Source organism: Aspergillus caelatus (genome assembly GCF_009193585.1).
Source record: "Aspergillus caelatus strain CBS 763.97 unplaced genomic scaffold BDV27scaffold_209, whole genome shotgun sequence".
In the NCBI taxonomy this organism is placed as follows: Eukaryota; Fungi; Ascomycota; class Eurotiomycetes; order Eurotiales; family Aspergillaceae; genus Aspergillus; species Aspergillus caelatus.
This window is the reverse complement of record NW_022475472.1, coordinates 564-13,608: the sequence shown is the minus strand read 5'-3', so window position 1 is coordinate 13,608 and position 13,045 is coordinate 564. Positions and strand designations below refer to the sequence as shown.

Genomic DNA, 13,045 nt, shown 5'->3' with positions numbered 1-13,045 from the left:
GTGCCTTGGCATCGGAGGATCCTTTGAGACATCCAACCCACACTAGCCGCAGATATGGACGGCTAAATACATTCGAAATGAAGCTCCAGAGATCCCTGTTCGCACTAGCCAGCTGTCAACTGGGTCTCTGCCGCTACTGGAACCTCAATGTGTTCGAATCTGTCCCCGAAGACTTCTTTGCTTTTCCCTCTTTTCCTCTTTTTGGGATCTACTATGTAGAGACAATTAAGATGTCACATATACTGTGGAGTCTCTTCTAAATGCAGTAGTGGTTCTCTACCGTTGCCAGGACACGGTCAAAGATATGATATGCTTCTCGGTATAAGATATTGTGTACTTAAATAGTATCTCCATGAGCAGTCTGGCCCCGGCTCTTTTTATTAATTAGTCCTATTTCTACTAATTTCCGCATTCCGACTCTCGCGTCCCACTAAAGCGATGTCTCTGTCAGTGCTTTCACTGTCCACGCCCGGCCTCCAAGCGACAAATAGTAAATGTCTAAGTGCTATACCCTCCTAGCCCTAGTCGTATGACTTTTTGGGGCCTCAATTGGCGGTCGCATATCCGGCTGTCCTAACCGGCAATCTAGAGTCAAGCTATCTACTCCGTCCAGAGTTCACACAGAGCTAGTCAGGATGTAATAAAAAAAAAAAAACCTCTTGACCGGTTCCTTCCAGTCTCAAACTTCTTCTTCCATTACTCTCTTCCCATTGCGGTGCTCATCCTCAGAAGAGGCGAACATAAACATGCGCAGTTGGATCCCAATCGTCGCAGCTCTTGCTGCCCTATCGCCAGCAACAGCATCTCCCACTTCCATGGATCAATGGGATGTACTCGCTGGAAAGGCCCTGGGAAACCAAATCCGATATCACTACACAAATCCAGAAGCCAGCAGAACTTGTACCCCCTACACCGCGTCAGCTCGCAGAGAATGGTATGGACCTTGGACTTCTCCAATGCGCAAATGACAATATATAACTGAACCGTACCGTTTATAGGGGAGCTCTGTCCAAGAAGGAACGCCGGGAGTACATTGACGCCGTTCTCTGTCTATCTTCGAAGCCTTCAAAGTCCGACCCCTCCTTCGCTCCCGGGGCTCGCTCCCGCTACGATGATTTCGTAGCTGTGCACATCAACCAGACGATGTTCATCCATTCAACGGTAGGACTCCAGCTCGCGCACTGAAGACCCCTGAGCGAATACCCCCACTGACCCCCCCTATTAGGGCAACTTCTTAACCTGGCACCGCTATTTCACCTGGGCCTACGAGCAAGCCCTCCGAAACGAGTGCGGCTACACCGGCACTCAGCCCTACTGGGCCTGGAACAAGTATGCCGACGACCCAGTCAACTCGCCCATTTTCGATGGCTCCGAATACAGCATGTCAGGAGACGGCGCATTCGTCCCCCACAATGCCACCGAAGCTGCGCCCGGAATCTTCCTTCAGCCTTCAAACGGAGGCGGCTGCGTCAAATCTGGTCCATTCAAGAAGTAAGCTATTTGCTTCCACCAACCCTAATTAAATAAATAAAAAAAAAAAAAATCCTACAACTCCACAGCTAACACACTTGTTTCTTTCTTCTCCCGAAAAAGCTTCACCGTGAACCTCGGCCCCCTCCTCCCAAGTCTCAAGATCCCAGGTCTCGTCGCCCAAAACGGTACTGGCCTGAACTACAACCCCCGGTGTCTCCGTAGAGACATCTCCAAGCAGGCCGCCCAATGGACTACAACCAAGCAAGTCGTGGACTTGATCGTCAACGAAACAGATATTTGGGACTACGAGACCACAATGCAGGGCGACTTTCCGCGCGGGTTCCTCGGTTTGCATAGCGGTGGACACTATACCATAGGTGGTGATCCTGGTGGTGTACGTTTGAATGCTACTCTCTCTCTCTCTCTCTCTCTCTCTCCGCGTTCGAGACCGTCATCGGACTTTCTATGATATATTCTCGATTGCTGACATGACTTTGCCGCTATAGGACTTTTTTGCTTCCCCCGGTGACCCGGCTTTCTTTCTTCACCATGCGGCGATTGACCGGGCATTCTGGACCTGGCAGAATCTGGACCCTGTGAAGCGCACTTATGTTGTGAATGGTCCGACTGTGCTTCCTGGTATTGTTGAGTCACCGCCGAATGCTACTTTGGATGATGTTGTAGATATGAGTGCTGCTTTGGCTCCTCCGAAGACTATTAGGGAGTTGTTGGATACTACTGGTGGTACTGGGGGGCCTTTCTGTTATATTTATCTGTGATGTCACGGCGGTGTTTATTCTTCGTTGGAAGTTAATAAGATGTGTTGTATATAATACTATTGGGGTCGTTCGTACTGCCCGGTTACTATCAAGGAAGTTGGTAGTATTTACTTAGAATGAACTTTTTATATAGATAAGTGCAATTTGCTATGTTACCTGTATCAATTCATCAAATATCAATTTCCATCGCAAGCATGAAAAGTGAAAGAGAAACATTCTATTATTACAATCACTACTATGATTACAAATTAACCCTTCCCAGTAATCTGCGCCATAAGCCCATCTTTCTTCGTCTCGACAGCCAAGAACGCCCGTCCACTGTGGTCCAGGCCCTTCTCAGCACGAGTATAAGCCTCCTCGCTGCGATCCGTCAAGATTTCCAGATCCTTATCCGACAGCAGACGACTCGGATCCGTACCGGCCTCGAAACGCTCGAACTCGTCCTCTCCAAGAGCCTTTCTCAGATCCTCGACGTCATCCTGGGACGTGGGATCTAGAAGACTCTTGAACTTGCCTTTTTGGATGACGAGTCTCTCTAGACGACGTTTCGAATCGGCTTTCTCGAGCAACGTTTGCTCAACGGTGCCCTTTGTTGCTAGACGGTAAACGATCACTGGTCGTGTCTGACCGATGCGGTGGGCACGGTCCTGAGCCTGGAGGTCCTGCTGTGGATTCCAGTCGGAATCGAAGAGGATGACAGTGTCGGCTGCCATGAGATTGATGCCCTGTCCGCCTGCCCGTGTACTCAAGAGGAAGATCTTGTAGTCGGGGTCTGTATTGAAGGCTTTGATTTGGTCTCGCCGGTCTGTCTGGCTGATTGCGCCGTCGATGCGACAGCAATTCCAGGAGCGGAGTTGAGTAGCCCAGTCCTGGAGGATGTCCAGCTGTGATTTGAATTGAGAAAAGATGAGGATCTTGTGCCCATTGGCTAGAAGACGCGTGACAAGCCGGTCCAACAGCAGCATCTTCCCTGACGCTGTTATTAGGGATTCGTCGACCGGCTCCCCATTCCACGGCCAGTAGAAGTTATGCGGAGAATTACAAGCTAGTCGCGCTTGCATGACCGGGTTCTGCATTTTCTTTTGGGCTACTTCTTGCTCTGTTGGTAACGTTAGCGTCAAGATCACAATGGGTACGTATCATGGCAGAGTATGACATACTGGCAAGTTTGAAAGTCTTTGCTCTTTCGATCTCCTCCTGTTCTGTCTCGCTTGGGCCTTCGATGTCCAGATCGTCTTCTATACCTTGCTCGAGCTTGCGCAGCTTGGAGTTAAATTCGCGGTCGCTTATCTCCTTGTAGCTTTGAGGCCCCTTTCGCCTCCGTGTGGAACTGGTCGTGCTGGCTGGAGTAGAAGAACGACTGGACTTTAGGCTCTTGTTCGGTGTTGTGTCACCGCTGCTGTCAACTCTGCGTTTCAGACTCCCGGAACGTGTTAGGCGCTCGTTCTTGGCCATCAATCTTTCTCTTGCCCTGATTTCGAGGTATTGACGGCCTGTGCCGTTCAGAATCTCACGGTAGAGATCTTTTTGCTCGGCTGTCAGAGGTGCGTAGAGAATGTATTCTCTTTTCTTAGGAAGCGACATCTCGACGTCAGTCTTGACACGTCTTAACAAAAACGGCTTCAGAATAGAGTGCATTGTGGACACTAGAGTACGCTTTCGGCGCTCGATGACATTCGTCTTGTCGCTACTGTCCAACATTGACGAGAAGTCAAACCAGCTTTGGAAGCTGTCAAGGTCGTTAAAGATTTCGGGCAGCAGGAAATGCAACAGCGACCAGAGCTCGGTTATGTTATTCTGCAGCGGCGTGCCAGTGATAAGGAGTCGGTTTGCGGAGTTATAGGTGAGAAGTTCCTTAATCAGTCGACAGTTCATATTCTTCAAGCGGTGTCCTTCGTCCTGCACAATCATTAGCAACGGCACTTTGAAAACCGGAGATGAAGAAATCGCAACACATACCACAATGATATATCGCCACTGGTATTGCCCAAGGAACTTCCGATCATTCATACATATCTCATAGGAAGTACAAACCACCGGGAAGTCCATGTCCCGCTGATTCTTCATGTTCATCATCTTGCGTCGAATCTCCGCCCGTTCATCCTTGCTTCCATGATACAAGACCGTCTTGATGCTAGGCGTCCATCGAGCGAACTCATCCACCCAATTACTCACAGTACTAAGCGGCGCCGCAATCAAAAACGGCCCGGAAATCTTCTTCTCCTTGAAGAAGGCAAGCAAGGAAATCGCCTGCACAGTCTTCCCAAGACCCATCTCGTCTGCCAAAATGCCACACAAACCATTCATCCAAAGCGACTTCAACCACTCCAATCCCTCCAGCTGATACTTCTTCATCTGACCCCCAGTGATCAATTCCGGCTGCTGGGTAGCGACCAGATCCTGTCCACCCAGAACAGAAGGATTGGCCTCATACTCATCCGCAGCATGTTCCAGCGCCTCCTGAACAGTGGGATTATCCTCGGGAACCTGCACATCCGCCTTCTTAAAGTAACTGGAGATGGTATTCGACTTCGCAGCCGCAGGAGCAGCAGCTTTCCTGCCCCGACCGCGTTTCGACTTCGCAGCACCCTGTTCCTCCGTCTTCACTTCCTCCTCAGCAACAGGTTCTTTCGTCACACTCTGCCTCGCACTCGTGCGCGTCGCCCGTTTCCCAACCGGCTCGGCGGTGGGCTTCTTTTTTGACATCGCCTCCGCACTCTTCTGCTCTCGCTGTTTAGCCGCTTCGAGTTTCGCCTCCTCCTGCTGCTTTTTCATCTTATCCGCCATGATCGCCACAAAAACCTGTTCGACGCGCAAAGACACGATCAGCAACATGTTCTTCCACACCAAATGCGCAAAGATGAAAACACATACTTCACTAGTACTCAACAAATGCATCAGCGCCTTAGCCTGGGCATCCATCTCCTCCGTATTTTCCTCCTCCACATCCATCTTCTCGGGAACCATCTCACCGGCGTTCGTCACTGGCGAAGACTGCTGTGTTGAGTCTTGCCGCATGCCCTCCGACTCAACAGGTGTATCGGAGTTTGACATATCTGCGTTTCCCTGTTTCTGATCCCAGAATCTTCCAACAGTCAAATTCCAAACACTTTTCATAGCATGTACGTACGGTGTATGGACGCGGTTGTTCTCGTGGTCGATTTTGCCTTTCTAGCGCAAGCGCGAATCAGATAAATCAGGCACCAAATCAGAAAAGGGCCAAAAAAAGAGTATCAGCTGGAATTAGTATATATAAAATGAAGAAAACTGAAAGATGCGCGACCAAGATCTGCGCTTATGAAATTGTGGACGGCGTTGCTAACTGGCGCATTTTGCCATCTGGCCGCGCCTGTAATCTAATCGTTGCTGTTCGGACGCGCAGATTTCGCGTCAGCGCACGGGCCAACTTTTGATTGATTTTAGTGGGCTTCTAGAACATGCAGAAGATTGCTTACAGCATTAGTATGATGGATTGTTCTAGGTTCTTTTACGCTGTCTGTGGTGACATTTTTTTCCTTCTTTTTTTTTTTTTTTTTTTTTTGCCTGCGGTTGTATTTAACAAAAATGAACAGAAAAGAAACAAGGAGATTCAGCCCAAGACATGAAGTTCATCGTATTACCATTCCCATCACTCATCGTCTCATGTTCTCGATCCGTTCGAATGATATCGCTGGATTACCAACTCGGAGTATGCAACACATTCTGTGTAAAATTCTTCAAAGATCTTTAGCAAATCAAATGGTAAGTAGAAACAAGGACCTTTTATTTGACTGTTCATACTGGGTATTAGCGAAATTTGCCACGTGAATTTCAGCGTTGCTTGCAAGGCTAGCATGTGGATGTGGCCGTGATCGCGACGTATCAGTAGCCATTTCCAGCAGGTAAAAGAACTACTTCATCATCAGTTGGACAGTGTTCATCTTCATATCTCAGTCTTTCTTGTTCTGCATCAATACCCATCGTATGCGTGACACTAGGCTGGGCCCAAAGGTTTTCGCTGTGATATGAATTGGAAGCGATGCTTGGCGAACACATAGTTCCTGGAGCAGTCCTCCGTTCCGTAGAATCATCAAGAGAAGCCCCAATAGAAGTGACTGTTCTTGAAGATCCCGTACTATGACTTGGCATCGATGCACCGTAAAGCTCGTTCGAGCTATTAGGTGACATACATCCCCCAGTGGTGGTTGAGGGTGACCGACTTATGCCTTCAGGGCTTTGCCTCGGGGTAAAATATAGTTCATAGCCTCTACCACCGGCAAGTTGCTGCGTTCCTCGTCTTCTCGCCCTTTGTGTCTCCAGTCGTGCCTCTTCCAATTTTTGTTGGAATCCCTTAGAAGAGGTAGCTGGATGAGGTTCAAAAGAGCTATACGACCAGTTCCCACCCATTGTTCTCTGTAGAGGCTGTAGTCCGCTGCTCAAAGTTGGCCTAGGTCTTGGAGGCATTGTTGGATTAGTCCCCGCTCCGTTATTCTGAGTAGTTCCAGGGGTCCATGAAGGGGGGTCATAGTAAATAGCATCAATGGGAGGAAAACGTTTTACCAATTTCGCTGGCTGAATACAAGCTATCGTTTGAGTATCGTGAATCTGGGCGGCACGCTCGGTACCGATTTTGAGGCAAACAAGGTTATTCTCCTGGAAGGCTGGTTGGTAGTTCCGTATAGAATGCTGGTAAAGAAGATTCAGCCATCTTGGGGCTGCATTTAAGTTACCTCTGCATAGTGCCATATCCCTCGCGCTAGCAATAGCTGCCGTCCCGATTGTATTGATAAAAGACTGCTTATCCAGGATCGAAGTCGGAGCTTTATCATCGAAAGCAAAGTCCATCATGTAATCATCTGTCGTATCTGTGGCTAGTTCCAAGTATTGCGCGCAGTTCACCTGCTTCTTTAGATTGTTCATGTCTTGATCTTGGTCGTTTTCAGAGGGGTGAGTAGGGCTGATACTGTTACCCCAGTCCCCAGCGTACCTAGGGTCTAGCCCTTGTTGGCGCAAATACTCCTTAGCATTCATGACCTCTTTGGCATGGCACATGAGATAGTCTGGCCTAGTACTCAGTCGCAGATGACCAATGGTCCCTCGAGAGATTTTGCGAAAAACAAACTGGTGTGAATCCTGGAGATGTCTTGCGCTGTTGTCAATCTTCAAGAGCGCTCTCAATTGCTTCCTCCGCATATTCTTCATCAGAGATTCTTCCCGTTCCATCTGCTTATCACGGGCGGATATATGCTCTTCGACTTCCTCCTGATCTTCTCTAGACAAATTTAACTTATGACATGCGTCCTTCCAAGTGTAGTACTGAAGAAGATTGTCGAAGATTTCCACTTGTATTCCAGGACACAAATCGCTCCACATAGGGTCAGACATCTCATGCGTAGACTAGTACTTTGTTAATAGAAAAGCCATATTCCACATTGTCGATCATTCCATGGTGGAGTACATCGAGTGTATAGTCAGCTCACCTCATCATAAGCATCGATACTGTCGTCAGTCTCATTGTGCAAATCGTTACTCGCAGATGATGAGTCTGCAGCAGCCATCGTAGCCATACTTTGGACGTAGAACGTGTTCAAGTCTCCGTTGCTTGAAACGTAGTTCTCAACCTTATGGATAGGGATATCCTCGGGATCGACTCTTGTATCTCTGTTATCCTTGGTCTCGCCATGACTGGCAGGTTGCTCGCGACCATGCTGTGGAGTGGCTGCATTATTGGCCTCTTCTCCCCATTTCCTCTGTGCACCTTGGTCAGCCTCTGGTACCGCTGGGCGAGGGAAGTCCAGAGTGGGGAAGACAGCGGGAGGCAGGTCGGGGTTGAAATCGATGTAAGGAGGACGGTTTGTATTTCTGTGCTGGCGAAATGACTTTTGACCTAGCGACGTGTAAAAATGCTCTGATTCATAGCGCTCAGGAGGGCGGATACTATCGCGGAGTCGCATGGTGGTTGTTTTCCTGTCCCATAAATAAGTAATTGTAGGTTAGATTTGACGCGAACAGACTGAGAAATATACATGAGATGCTGGAAGCGATAGACAGTGAATGGGTCAAGGGCCCCTCTCCTCAGGGATAGTGAATAATAGCAAAAATCATGGCTACATTTGAGTCGGTGAAAACCTGGAGAAAACCGGACAAATAAGGATAAATATCCTGAATAAAGGAAGGACTAGGCTTAGACTGGAGACAACGGGTTGAGATTTATCAAGTGCGCTTTGTAAAATTAAATAGAATAGAAAATGCTGATTGTTCAGTAGTTTGTAAGTCACCTCAGGTGATTGAAGATCAGTACCCTTAAGGATCATTGAACTTGTAATGTACAAAGAAATAAAAAAAGGAGGTGCAACAGCAGATTGTTAAAGAGGAAGTGGTGTTTAATCAACGTCATCCTCACGAATTCTATGATGACCAATACCATTCCAAACCAAATCATCATAAGAAAAACAAATATTCTGTTCCAGTCGATTCATTGTCAACGGTCCTGGAATGGAGCCACAGGCTTTCTATCAGAGGCTGCATCTTCATCTGCGCCCATATCCATGATGTCTTCCATAGCCTCGTCCTCATCTCGATGTATAAAACTCCTCTTTTTGCATACAGTCTGGGGAGGAACCATCAAGCTTGTGCCTTCTGTGGCTGCTCGTCTGACCTCCTCAACGTTCCTTTTGGCAATAACGATCGATTCCAGTGAAGCTAGCATTTGTCTCGATGGTTCATCGGCTTCAACTGACAGTCGCTGCATATGAACCGCAGCTAAGGCGTGGTGCAGCTTCAAGTTTAGCATTACCATCAGGTACGCTACTAGTGCTAAGCCTGAATAACCGTTTCCAGTCTCGCAAAATACAAAAACTTTCTTGTAGGGCCATTCGTCGGATACTGGAGTATGCGAAGATGAGATATGCTCATTGATGGTTCGAATCACATGAGGCCCAATGGATACAAAATCCTGAATCTGCGGGACGGCAAAAGTCGCAGCTTCAATTCCCAGCTCGGCAGCTGCATTCTTGCCACAGATGTGTAGAAACCGTTCGTTTCGAATAGCCAAAAGTAAAGTGAAACCTTGGCGCTTGAGCCAGTGCCTGTCTTTCACGGAGGCATATTGACCCAGGTAGAGAAATGGTAAAATCTTTTGGGCCTCTCTGCGCATGTAGTACTTCCATTCCTTTTGTTCTGGTTCGGGAACGAACCACTCTGGGCCGATTTTTTCAAAGAACCCCTGTGGGACGAATTCTCCTTCAGGGAAGATATGAGTATCAGAGGTAACGGGGTCTAGTTGGGGGAGACTCCATTCGGCTTGCATTGGGACGGCTGGTTGTTGGAGGAGTCTGCCAGCGCCTCGTGTATATTGCTGGGTCCGAACATACGGAGAATCTGTTTGTTGGGACATTGGGACCTCCGTGAAAGGAGACGAATGTGCCATGTTTTTCTTTTGGGCCTCAGTCTGGACGGGTAATAAGATGCTTCAAAGTTAAGTTGTATTTGGTCAGGAACCGGTCAGGAACCGGTCAGGAACCGGTCAGGAACAGGCCAATCCACGTAGTGCCAATAAGAGATAGTACAGAGTGTAATTTTCATGAGGGACGCCCAAAAGTTTAGAGCGTAAGATCCAAGTCTAATCTTATGAGGGGTTTAAAGAGCGCAACAGTTGTTTGCATCAAACGTGATGTCCATCTGAGATTGAAAAGCCATTATGTCAGTGTACCAGGTATGAAAGAGCCGACATTGTTGTCCTGGTTATCGCATACGCCATTCTTACTGTGAACTAAATCCGATGGCTTTGTTTGGCAGGCAGCGACAAGTCACTCGCCAGGCCGCAACAGCATAAGCCTGCTGACTCAGCAATATACACAATTTGCTTTGTGAATATACATAAAACTACATGGCTAACATGGCTAATGTTGAAAACACCAATAATCAACCTAAGCAAGACCTAAGGCAATTCCTCTTTCGATCTATAACAAGTACCGTACTGCAGCTGGAGGTTCCCCCCCCCAACGCATTAACTTCACATGACACTATCATACGACTTCCCATAAGATGATCCATCTTCAAATCTAGTAAATACTGCGAATAGTTATGGAGTAAGCGCAGCGCAGAGGCAACTCAGGGGTTGAGTCAGACACCGTACAGTCTTATTAATCACGAGTCATTTGGAGTCATAAGTGACTTTACCCACGAACTAAAGCCCTTTTACCATCGTTGTGGCGAATAGTCTTCCAGATATTGCAGGGCTATCATACACTAGCCTTATTTTGATACGAAAATCGTATGGTCAGGGCTACTTCCCATGTGAAAGACAGATTTAGCTGACCGACACGCTATAGTAAGTGTAAAAGGAAAATATGTGACAAGGAATAAATCAGGAGCCTGTAAGCAAAAGGGGCGACAATTACAATCACGAGACACAGTAATCCATGCCTACTAGACCAGCGTGTGCACAACTGAACTTTTACGAGAAAGACCAATATAAGCCCTGCCAGATAGTGTGACTAGGGAAGCTTGTTCAGCTGTACTTGTAAATACCATGCGTATACACTAAAAGGCAATACATTCTTCACCGTGTACAGGCACTGGTTGACACGATTCAGAATGCCACAATGTCGTATGGAGAAGAGAGAAAAGGAATACAAAGACAAGTTTGGGGTTGTTGAGACTAACAAAGGAGATGGGTTGAAAACGCCTGGGTATATTTCAGGGAATAGAAAGGGAGACAACCATAATAACACCGCCGGGTCCGTATTATCAACCCCGAGCAAACGCCAGATTCTTCAGAGCTGCCTGTTGTAAACCACGCGTTCTGAGATGTAGATCGATCCATATAAACCACCCACTGATGTTGTAAACATTGAACGCAAACCCAAAGGCCCGCACTCTGCATGTGAAAACGCCCGTGGAATGCAAAGCAAAAATAACAAAGGGGTAAAAGCAAAGCCAAATGAAAAGAGAAAGGAAAACATGTCAACTCGTGGAAGAGCTACACGTATTGCAGATTAATATTTCTCATGAGACCACAATCCGAGCCCACCTATCCCTGCGAGACGGCAGTCTGCGGAATCCTCTGCTGCAAATCCGCAACGATTCTTTCCAACTCCTCCAACCGCCGATCTTTCATTTGGGCTTCGCGTCGCAGTCTCTTGATTTCATTCCGCAAATCAACGCCGTTTTCTTCTTCGTCAGGAATTTCGACCGAATCGATCGAGTCACGTTTCCGCTTGACAGGCGAGGTGACTGGAAGGGCCGCGGTACCATCCAGTTCAGGCACTGGCACAATAGATAGTTCTGACGCGTGTCCGTTGTCGGTATGCATATGACGGCGTCGAAGGTGTTCCTTTAAGTTCTCTTGACGCGTAAATCCGTTACCTGTGCTGCGATTGCAGTCGGCATATGGGCACATCAAAGGCTTTTTGGCGTTTATGTTTTTCTTGTGCACTTCGCGCTGGTGTCTCAAAAGGCCACCCGAGTACGTGAATCCTTGAATCTTGTCACATCCAGGTTCTAAGCACTTGTAAGGGCGGTCATGTTTGTCCATGTGCTTGCTATTGGTGATGCCATGGTTAGCTTCGTCAGCAATCAAAGGAGTGCATGGGGAAGGTACTTACTTCCATTCGCAAGGGCGGCGGAACGTCGGAGGCGCGTGCTGACACTCAGGATGGTCGCAATAAATCTGGCCTGCAGCGTTCTTGGGTGGATCTCGCGCCCGTCTCACCGACAGTCGCGGACGAGTTCCTTCCATAAAACTTGGAGACAGTTGATCAGTCATTTTGGGTGCTGGAGGGAGAGGTTCTTGAGCAGCAGGAACAAGGACAGTTGCAGGCCCGCCGGGACCTTCGCTTCGTGGGCTAGGATAATCAGAACCGTCTCCCATATCGTAGTGGACCCCGCCGTCAATTGAGATGAGGCGGGTTGTTAGGATAGATGAGGACGAGCTAAGAAAGGAACTCTCGTGGATGATAATCTGATTTCAAAGGTTGACAGTCGTGAAGAGCTCAGGTTGAAGATGAGTACGCTATAATAAGAAAAAAGAGAGAGGCGTCGATCTTGGAGTCCTTCTCAGTGGCACACTGAAGGGTGTAGGTTCCTCAGGAAAACGGGGGGTGCCGAATTTTTCAGGTAACAACAAGGCATCCAGTTCCACTAATGACTAAGCAGTCTTGGCAGCAACGCCACTCGATTCAAGGGCTATGCCGAGGTGGGTAATAGAAGTAGTAATGCTGAGAACACGGTCAAGGAAGACAAGTAATCATAATATACTTTCCCCCCCCCCAAAGACCGCTTCATAAAATAAGATAATAAATAACTTCGACCAAAGGGTATCCTGCACACGTGGTCCGATGTAACCGATGGAGACGCGGTGTATTTGTAGGCGCTGAATCACAGAAAGCGGCAACTGCGCAAATCTAAGCGTAGTAGTAACGAGGTATCAAATCTTTAGGCTTCGACTAATGACTCATTTACAAGGTTGATGTCAGGCAACCAAATACAACCTGGGTAGTAACGGAGAATGGAGAAATGACATTAATCATAAGGTAGTTGGGGGAAATGGGTTAAGAGCTGAAGAACATTGCACGGTGCCTTTGGTTCCATCTGGGTTTTGGCATCCGCCACACCTGGGATCGCCGCCTCACCGTTGCCTGCCAATGAGGGCCATGGCACGTGGCTGGGAAAGGAGGTTCTCAGCCACACCGCCATCGCCAGGTGCCGATCAATCAACCACCAAACCGCAGTAGATACCACTGTCATCCATATCCACTAAACAACCGTATGCCGCTTGAGGCATAGACCCTACTGCAGGTTACTCGTAAACT

General features: G+C 48.0%; 5 protein-coding genes across 5 annotated transcripts; 1 reads left to right on the top strand and 4 right to left on the bottom strand.

Moving 5' to 3' along the window:
• Window positions 1-439: 439 nt before the first annotated feature.
• BDV27DRAFT_39553 (tyrosinase family protein) lies at window positions 440-2,408 on the top strand. Its single transcript, XM_032076522.1, has 5 exons — window positions 440-934; window positions 999-1,161; window positions 1,226-1,491; window positions 1,594-1,867; window positions 1,980-2,408. The coding sequence occupies exons 1-5, from the start codon at window positions 747-749 to the stop codon at window positions 2,250-2,252; spliced, it is 1,164 nt and encodes a 387-aa protein (XP_031923588.1). The 5' UTR covers window positions 440-746; the 3' UTR covers window positions 2,253-2,408.
• A 92-nt stretch (window positions 2,409-2,500) lies between these two features.
• Window positions 2,501-5,306, bottom strand: BDV27DRAFT_167754 (putative SNF2 family helicase/ATPase PasG; the record flags this gene model as incomplete). The annotated part of the gene is made up of 3 exons (XM_032074577.1): window positions 2,501-3,351; window positions 3,413-4,151; window positions 4,212-5,306. 3 exons carry the CDS (start codon window positions 5,304-5,306, stop codon window positions 2,501-2,503), a joined length of 2,685 nt encoding a protein of 894 aa, XP_031923587.1.
• Window positions 5,307-6,113: 807 nt separating this feature from the next.
• BDV27DRAFT_161585 (uncharacterized protein) lies at window positions 6,114-8,185 on the bottom strand (the record flags this gene model as incomplete). The annotated part of the gene is made up of 2 exons (XM_032073243.1): window positions 6,114-7,628; window positions 7,712-8,185. The coding sequence occupies 2 exons, from the start codon at window positions 8,183-8,185 to the stop codon at window positions 6,114-6,116; spliced, it is 1,989 nt and encodes a 662-aa protein (XP_031923586.1).
• Window positions 8,186-8,474: 289 nt separating this feature from the next.
• Window positions 8,475-10,133, bottom strand: BDV27DRAFT_134383 (dual specificity protein phosphatase family protein; the record flags this gene model as incomplete). The annotated part of the gene is given in 2 exon segments (XM_032068291.1): window positions 8,475-9,753; window positions 9,765-10,133. A coding segment is annotated over 1 exon segment (698 nt), but the record flags the coding sequence as incomplete, so codon positions are not given.
• A 1,013-nt stretch (window positions 10,134-11,146) lies between these two features.
• On the bottom strand, window positions 11,147-12,765 carry BDV27DRAFT_39530 (putative C2H2 transcription factor). The gene is made up of 2 exons (XM_032076521.1): window positions 11,840-12,765; window positions 11,147-11,776 (listed from the first exon to the last, which is right to left on the bottom strand). The coding sequence occupies exons 1-2, from the start codon at window positions 12,103-12,105 to the stop codon at window positions 11,266-11,268; spliced, it is 777 nt and encodes a 258-aa protein (XP_031923584.1). The 5' UTR covers window positions 12,106-12,765; the 3' UTR covers window positions 11,147-11,265.
• Between the last annotated feature and the right edge of the window lie 280 nt (window positions 12,766-13,045).

What these genes read in the sequence shown, in the direction of transcription:
- BDV27DRAFT_39553 (XM_032076522.1), top strand. Translation starts at nt 747, where the DNA reads ATGCGCAGTTGGATCCCAATCGTCGCAGCTCTTGCTGCCCTATCGCCA. An exon ending in GCGTCAGCTCGCAGAGAATG is followed by an intron (nt 935 to 998) that starts GTATGGACCTTG and finishes TACCGTTTATAG; the next exon opens with GGGAGCTCTGTCCAAGAAGG. An exon ending in CGATGTTCATCCATTCAACG is followed by an intron (nt 1,162 to 1,225) that starts GTAGGACTCCAG and finishes CCCCCCTATTAG; the next exon opens with GGCAACTTCTTAACCTGGCA.
- BDV27DRAFT_39530 (XM_032076521.1), bottom strand. Translation starts at nt 12,105, where the DNA reads ATGGGAGACGGTTCTGATTATCCTAGCCCACGAAGCGAAGGTCCCGGC. An exon ending in CGCCGCCCTTGCGAATGGAA is followed by an intron (nt 11,777 to 11,839) that starts GTAAGTACCTTC and finishes CATCACCAATAG; the next exon opens with CAAGCACATGGACAAACATG.